Source organism: Diaphorina citri, unplaced genomic scaffold (genome assembly GCF_000475195.1).
Source record: "Diaphorina citri unplaced genomic scaffold, Diaci psyllid genome assembly version 1.1 scaffold787, whole genome shotgun sequence".
NCBI lineage: Eukaryota > Metazoa > Arthropoda > Insecta > Hemiptera > Psyllidae > Diaphorina > Diaphorina citri.
The window spans coordinates 39,498-48,508 of record NW_007378220.1 but is presented as its reverse complement, the minus strand read 5'-3'; the positions used below and the strand labels follow the sequence as shown (position 1 = coordinate 48,508).

The window sequence follows — 9,011 nt, the reverse complement described above, 5'->3', positions numbered from 1 at the left end:
AACTTTACAATTCTTCAACAAAGGCCTCTTCTACAAAGGTGTACCTGTACCCAAGGATATCGTTTGAAATTCAAGTCGATATGGTAAGTATTAGGACATTAGGAGTCATCACTGAAAGGGCAAAAAAATATATGGAATACATTACATTACCTCCTTTTTATAGGGTAAGGGGAAAGAAAACCTTTGTAGGTAAGTTAAAAGTTGTGTACAGTCTAAAAACAATATTTTACATCTGCTAATTGATGAATAAGGTAGAAGCTCCCCTACTTAGACAGTTAAGGTATAAAATGTTTAAGCTAAAGGAACAATGGACTATCAAGTACAATGATAGATTTATTGAGAATTGAGACCTATGTCACCTAGTGTATGCTGGTGAGACCCAGTTGATTTATAGGTTTATAGTGTTTACACATATCGTGTTGGAATTCTAGAGAAGTACCATACCTACTATCTCAACCTATAACATATTATAAAAGTGAATGAGGAAATTAGGAAGTAAGGCAATTTCTATACAACTCGAATGTAACATAAAAAAAGTCCTCAAAAACCTCAAACATATCCTAATACAAAAACATCAGGAACGCATTAGATTTACATATTAGGTTTTTGTACCCACTACTAAAAGTTTTAAGTGTACCTAAAACTAGTGGTAGGTACATATGTACCTACCTTAGATCTATTGAAAAAATAGCTCCGGATTTTATCTGATTTGAAAAATTCAAAGAAACAATACCTACCTAAAATCAGTGAAAATATTTGTCGGTAAATCACTATCACTGAAAATCAGTACTTGACCTAGTGAAATTACCTTAAATGAAATTGCTGAAGTGATAACGGACATGGCAATATCAATGAAAGTTTATCAGGATTTATAGTAATGATGACAATTTATACTCTCAATAATAGAGCTCCCACCATACATCCTCGCCACAAACACAGTGGTTTCTAGAAGAATCTTATTTCATAAATAAATAGGTAAGTCAAAAACTCAAGGACGACTAGTTCTGAACCACATGGTAATCCCATGTGATTCACAAGAATTCAATTATTCACAACACAATATCATGATTCTGTATTGTGTTACCGAATTTCTACCTTGTTCTCTCCTTGAGACCATGTGTCCTTGATCATATCAGCACATTTCTCTCCTATCATATAGATAGGTGCCATAGGATGAGCTGCTATGAGGATTGGCATGACAGATGCATCTGCCACTCTCAAGTTCTTGATACCGTGTACTCTGAGCTCGTTATCTACTACTGTCGTACCATCCTCATTAATACCCATACGACATGTACCACTCATGTGATGCACAGTAGCTGTAATCTGTCGCGCAGTACATGCCCAATAGTCATCCGATTCAAACTCATATTGTTTACATCCAGGTAAAGGTACTGGATTCAACTTACTTCCTATTCTTTGGAATGGTTCAGTTCGACTCAAGTTGACCGCCATCTTGATTCCTTCCACCAATGTCCACAGATCAGATTCATCTTGGAAATAATTTCCATATAACAAGGGTGCCTTCAGTGGATTTCTAGACCCGAGTAATATTCTACCTCTACTCTTAGGAAGTAATAGCATAGGCCATATTGTCCAAGTGTTCTTCTGTTCTAAATGTTTGTAAGCCTGGTTGTAACATTCATCAGTGATACCCATACCTCTTCTTACAGTATGGCCAGAGTCTGCTGCAAGACTACCGATAGCAAATATAAATTCAATATCGGGATATGAAGGATCAGTATTGTATTTGGTTTGTACAAACCCGATACCTTCCACACCTGGTTGTAACATTCATCAGTGATACCCATACCTCTCCTTACAGTATGGCCAGAGTCTGCTGCAAGACTACCGATAGCAAATATAAATTCGATATCAGGTTGTAACATTCATCAGTGATACCCATACCTCTCCTTACAGTATGGCCAGAGTCTGCTGCAAGACTACCGATAGCAAATATAAATTCAATATCGGGATAGGAAGGATCAGTATTGTATTTGGTTTGTACAAACCCAATACCTTCCACACCCCCTGGAATACTACCCATGCCACCGCCTTTACTAATATTATACATCATAGTGAAAGCTTGTGCCAGCATTGTGTTATAGTTGAACAGTTCTGTCGTATTGTGAGTGAAAGCCAGACCCGCCATGGTAATGTGATCTTGAAGATTTTCTCCAACCGGTAGATCTCTTTCCACTTTGATTTTCTATTATACATCATAGTGAAAGCTTGTGCCAGCATTGTGTTATAGTTGAACAGTTCTGTCGTATTGTGAGTGAAAGCCAGACCCGCCATAGTAATGTGATCTTGAAGATTTTCTCCAACCGGTAGATCTCTTTCCACTTTGATTTTAAAGCTCTCCAAATGTTCGCGTGGACCTACACCAGAGTGCATAAGAATATGTGGTGTATTGATAGCTCCTGCGGAGAGAATGATTTCCTTCCTAGCGAAAACTATTCTCTTCTTACCGTTCTTAACAAATTCCACACCATAGGCTTTTTTGGATTCAGAATCAATAAGTACTCTGGTGACTTGAGAGTTCAAACTAATATGAAGGTTTGGTCTATTTCTCACAGGTTCAATATAAGCATGATAAGAGCTTACCCGCTTACCGTTCCTCGTTGTGGCTTGAATTCTTGAAAATCCCAAATAGTTTTCTGGTTGATTGTAATCAATTGTAGATTGGTTGACATATTTGGACGTCTATTTCTCACAGGTTCAATATAAGCATGATAAGAGCTTACCCGCTTGCCGTTCCTCGTCGTGGCTTGAATTCTTGAAAATCCCAAATAGTTTTCTGGTTGATTGTAATCAATTGTAGATTGGTTGATGTATTTGGATGATTCTAGGAAAGCATCTACCACCTGACTCTTATATGGATTGTATCCAACAGGGACATATCCCGTGGTAGAATGATGTGGAGAATTCCTCAGTTCTGGAATAGTCATGTTTTCTATTTTCAAGAAGTAAGGATAAACCTCATCATAACTCCAGCCAGGATTGCCCATAGCTGCCCATCTATCATAATCCCGTGGAGTACCTCGTGTGTAGATCATATAGTTCAATACACTACTACCTCCCATACCTTTCCCGGTCTATTTCTCACAGGTTCAATATAAGCATGATAAGAGCTTACCCGCTTGCCGTTCCTCGTCGTGGCTTGAATTCTTGAAAATCCCAAGTAGTTTTCTGGTTGATTGTAATCAATTGTAGATTGGTTGACATATTTGGATGATTCTAGGAAAGCATCTACCACCTGACTCTTATATGGATTGTATCCAACAGGGACATATCCCGTAGTAGAATGATGTGGGGAATTCCTGAGTTCTGGAATAGTCATGTTTTCTATTTTCAAGAAGTAAGGATAGACCTCATCATAACTCCAGCCAGGATTGCCCATAGCTGCCCATCTATCATAATCCCGTGGATCAAGAAGTAAGGATAGACCTCATCATAACTCCAGCCAGGATTGCCCATAGCTGCCCATCTATCATAATCCCGTGGTGTACCTCGTGTGTAGATCATATAGTTCAATACACTACTACCTCCCATACCTTTCCCATCAAGAAGTAAGGATAGACCTCATCATAACTCCAGCCAGGATTGCCCATAGCTGCCCATCTATCATAATCCCGTGGTGTACCTCGTGTATAGATCATATAGTTCAATACACTACTACCTCCCATACCTTTCCCACGAGGCCAGCGACATCTCTGCTTCACCATAGCTTGACATTGTCCTGGCTGTTTCTCTGCTCTGTAACCCCAGTTGAAACTTGTCAACTGGAAGTAGCTTACTATCAGGGGCCACTCACTGAATGGAATCTGCTCTCCTCCGGATTCCATCAGGAGCACCTTCCAGTTCTTCACTTCTGAGAGTCTGTTGGTAACTGCTGCACCTCCAGGTCCTGAGGAGGGAGGAGGGGAGGAGAGGGAGAAATGAAATGAGAATTGTACACTGTGAACTGTAAAGGGGAGGGAGGCTCAAGATGGCTGTGAACTGTGAACAGAATGGCGAATTTTTTCGTATGACCAAGAAGTGAACATTGGAAGATTTATTTCGTCAGTTGTGGGCCTTGAGATAATTTGGGTAAAAAAGTTTTAGTCATGCTCTAAAAAATATTGATACCTATAAAACCAAAAATTCATCGGTATACCGAGAGAAATATTTGGCTCTCCATAAGGCCATGCAGTACCTGATTTTATTTTTATTCATTCTTAAAAATCAATCTCGTAGGTACAGTGTCACAGTTTCAAATTTTTCTCCTGAAATTAAATACCTACGTCCAAATTGACTGTTCAAAATTCTACTATCAAGTCGGATTGGATCTGCCATGTCGAGACGGAGGCCAGCGACATCTCTGCTTCACCATAGCTTGACATTGTCCTGGCTGTTTCTCTGCTCTGTAACCCCAGTTGAAACTTGTCAACTGAAAGTAGCTTACTATCAGGGGCCACTCACTGAATGGAATCTGCTCTCCTCCGGATTCCATCAGGAGGATCTTCCAGTTCTTCACTTCTGAGAGTCTGTTGGTAACTGCTGCACCTCCAGGTCCTGAACCAACCACTATAAAGTCATACTCGGGTAATATTTGTATTTCTGGATAGGTTTTGGTATACAGTCGCATCACTGTTTCTAAAAATGTTAAAGGTTCACTGGACACTTCATGGTAAAAGAAAACTAAACAACTCACGACGAACAGACGCACAATCATGGTTGAGAACTTTTTCTTAGGTCCAACACCACTGATAACGAAACCACTTGAACTGAACACTGGCTCTACAATGAAATGACTAGATGGTAGAAAATATTCTAAAGGTAGTCCATCTGATATCTTGTGTAGACCAGGAACACCAGAGCAACTAGTTTTTCATATACTGGGTTTAACAAACGAGGATGACATAGCAAGATATATCACATGTTACATAATACCTATGTGTACCCTCAGGAACACCAGAGCAACTAGTTTTTCATATACTGGGTTTAACAAACGAGGATGACATAGCAAGATATAACACATGTTACATAACACCTATGGGTACCTACGTTCTGTCTGCAGCATAAACATTACTAAACGCCTCTGTCTTACAAAAAATGCACCCTGACTTGCAAAAAAGTCACCTTGATACTCAGACATCGCTAATTCACTATTCCAAAGTTAGATCATACAGGAACACCAGAGCAACTAGTTTTTCATATACTGGGTTTAACAAACGAGGATGACATAGCAAGATATAACACATGTTACATAACACCCATGGGTACAACCTATACGTTCTGTCTGCAGCATAAACATTACTAAACGCCTCTGTCTTACAAAAAATGCACCCTGACTTGCAAAAAAGTCACCTTGATACTCAGACATCACTAATTCACTATTCCAAAGTTAGATCATAATAAATTACCAAACCACATACTTGGATTTGGATTTAGATTAAAATGATCATTGTACACACAAGAGGAACACTTTTGATTGGCGCACAGCTCTACGGTACAACCCTAAAAAAAGAAAAAAAAAAAATCCAGTCTCCAGTCTTTATAGAAACACTTTTTAGAAAAATATTTGAATGTCTTGGAGCTGGTAAAATTAAAGCCATCAGGCACTTGAAAAACTGGAAAAATGAAATTTTGGTAAAACAAGTTTCTATTAAAAACTCGAAATTCTTCAAGGAGGCATACCAGAACTGCCGGATTGTCATAAGGAAAATCTGCATTAAAAACTGCCGTCTTACGTCACAATACAACAAATTTAATGCCGTCAATAACCCACCACGTGGGTATAGTCTGGATCCACCAATTGCCTACATAGGTACCTATGTATTTAAGGTTCTTCTCCTTTTCTTTCTCCTACTTCTTCCTCTTCTTCGTCGTCTCTTTCTTCTTCTTCTTCTTCTTCTTATTCTTCTTCTTCTTCCTCTCCTCCCTCTTGTCTAGAAGAAAAATTGGTACACGTCAACCTAAGTATGGTTATGATGGTGGGAGTACGTGAGATTGAATCCGGATACCCAAGGGGTACGCGGGCAAAAAAAGGTTGAGAACCGCTGGTTTATGGAGAGAGGTTACTCAGATAATTTACCTTATTTATACGTCCGGTTAGCACTGGGTAGTCCCAAGGACGCGTCATGTAATTTGGGTTAACACAAACATGGATTAATCCCTCGAAAAAAGGAATACAAAATGGATGAAGAGAAAACAAAATGGATAAATTAAAAGTATCACATATTTATTTGTTTGTATGATTTTTAATTTTAAGACTAGATGTTATTCTTTGAGGACCATCACTCTGGTATATGGAGTTATTCTTTGAGGACCATGAGTCGTCATTGATCTTACCTATGTTCAAGATTCCAGAGAGGGTTAAGTTTTAAGGTTTTAACCCATGACCCAACGGATTACAAATTTACAAACACGTAAACAAACATGGCGCTTGTGCCAGAGAGAGAGAGGAAGAAAGAGAGAGAGGGAGGGAGAGAGAGGGAGGGAGGGAGGGAGAGAATCGTAACTTTTAGCACAGAACATACCAGCCGTGGGCGTGATCGGGTTCGTAAAAGATTAGGGCTAGTAAAAACACTCGCGAATTCGTTTAATTATAACTAGAGTACATCAAGTTTATTTATTTCACAAAAGAGTACACAGTCACTAGGTATAATCGCTATTACAGGGTACAATCTCTTATCAGGACCATCACTCTGGTATATGGAGTTATTCTTTGAGGACCATCACTCTGGTATATGTATGGAGTTATCTTTGAGGACCATCACTCTGGTATATGGAGTTATTCTTTGAGGACCATCACTCTGGTATATGTATGGAGTTATCTTTGAGGACCATCACTCGTCATTGATCTTACCTATGTTCAAGATTCCAGATAGGGGTTAAGTTTTAAGGTTTTAACCCATGACCCAACGCATTACAAATTTACAAACACGTAAACAAACATGGCGCTTGTGCCAGAGAGAGAGAGAGAGAGATAGAGGGAGGGAGAGAGAGAGGGGAAGGGAGGGAGAGAGAGAGGGAGGGAGGGAGAGAATCGTAACTTTGAGCACAGAACATACCAGCACAGGCAAAAGAGATCCTCTTGGGGGTTCTCTCTCTCTCTCTCTCTCTCTCTCTCTCTTAGTGTAAGTGTTGTCATGGCTCACTTTATAATGACTCCGGAATAATTTCAAATTTTACAATTCTGTAACAAAGGTCTCTTCTACAAAAGTGTACCTGTACCTAAGGATATCGTTTGAAATTCAAGTCGATATATGGTAAGTATTAGGAGGCATCACTGAAACGGCAAAGAAATATATCGAATACATTACATTACCTCCTTTTTATAGGGTAAGGGGAAAGAAAACCTTTGTAGGTAAGTTAAAAGTTGTGTATACAGTCTGAAAACAATATTTTACATCTGCTAATTGATGAATAAGGTAGAAGCTCCCCTATTTAGACAGTTAAGGTATAAAATGTGGCAAGAATTCATAGAGCAGGAAAAATGAGGACCAACGGAATTTTTCTTTTTCTTCTACGACTTCTAGATCCCGAGATAAATCGATTAAAAAATTACCGGTAAATCGTGAACTTTGATGTCACGGCATACGCTCCCGAAGGCGATGACGTCACATCAAATGTCCCGAGCAAAGCTCCCTCGCAGGCATCGCATTAATGTTTTGTGCGCATAAGTTTCTGCGCAGTTCTTTCTGCCCCTCCGCTAGCGCGCTTGCATAGTGGCGCTACCTAACGGACGAAAAAAACTACTGCGTAAAGTCTGACGCAGTAGTATTTGAACTCTTTCATTAGAACAGAAAATAAAAATTGAATTTTCGACCTTGTACAGTTATTTTTTCGGAGTTTTGACCTCAGATTTGGATTTTTCCCAACTTTTTATATAAGAATCGACCATTTCTTTATAATTTTTACCCATTTGCAACTGCTCCATTCTTCCCAAATCTATATTCTGGTTTTTGTCACTCTCTGTATACCTACATGCTAAACTAAACCTATGTTCATAGAGCATATTCTATTTTTCCTACACCCTGAACACTTACGTATGCAAATAATGTTTTGTGAGACACCCTGTTTATGCAAATAAGTCCTCTCTTGATGATACGTGTAATTATTAGGTACTCTGACCACAGGTAGGCAACTGTAGATAGATATGTAGGTATATTAGATATAATATGTAGGTACCTACTTTGGTAGGTAGGTGGGTGACTAGGTAGATAGGTAGGTATTCTCCATAGGTTTCCTTGTGGCTTTGACCACGCTTCAGTCATATCTACTGTGTGATATTGGTATAGGTACCTACCTACCCTGTTTTAGGTATAGGTACCCCACGACATTTTAACCACTAGGTACCTGAAGTTCGAAAAATAAATCCATTCATGTTGTCTAACAACACCCTGAATAATGTGTAGGTATGGTCAGTATTATGTACCCACCCCTACCCTCTTTAGAGAGAGAGAGGGAGATGGAGGGTGAAAGAGAAAGAGAGTGAGTTTTCTAATAGGACTATCACGCTATTTTATTTTTAATTAATTAAAATTTAATAATGCTACACTATCAATTTATTGGATAATGGGTAGTTACCTGTGTAGGTATACCTAGCTAAAATTAAAAAGATAACAAAATTACCTACCTATCTATTTGTTTGTAATTCTACATTAATTAGTATACTCAAGTTTGTAGGTCTTGGATCTCCTATGCCTATGGTATCAGTACTTATTATCAGTTTCCAAAACAAATGTAACCGGGTGTGTTTACGAAAGGAAAATATACCTACGGTATGAGTTCCATAGTCCACTGAATCACTTGGTAGTCGAATTACGTAACTAACTATAAAATAATTTATTTCCTTAATAAAGTTAAGACCTTGTGATTGAAAAAATAAAATCTGCCTGATTACCTTTTTTTTATGAAATGCCTTCTTTCCCCTCTCCTTCTCTCCCTCCCAAGTCTCTACTCTCTCTCTCTCTCTCTCTCTCTACTCTCTCTCTCTCTCTCTCTCTCCTCTCTCTCTCCCA

At 38.9% G+C, this 9,011-nt stretch overlaps 1 protein-coding gene across 1 annotated transcript; it reads right to left on the bottom strand.

Moving 5' to 3' along the window:
* Positions 1 to 291: 291 nt before the first annotated feature.
* LOC103512073 (glucose dehydrogenase [FAD, quinone]-like) lies at positions 292 to 4,811 on the bottom strand. The gene is made up of 7 exons (XM_026825656.1): positions 4,549 to 4,811; positions 3,692 to 3,901; positions 3,491 to 3,557; positions 3,237 to 3,413; positions 2,219 to 2,704; positions 2,029 to 2,072; positions 292 to 1,781 (listed from the first exon to the last, which is right to left on the bottom strand). Exons 1-7 carry the CDS (start codon positions 4,715 to 4,717, stop codon positions 1,081 to 1,083), a joined length of 1,854 nt encoding a protein of 617 aa, XP_026681457.1. The 5' UTR covers positions 4,718 to 4,811; the 3' UTR covers positions 292 to 1,080.
* Between the last annotated feature and the right edge of the window lie 4,200 nt (positions 4,812 to 9,011).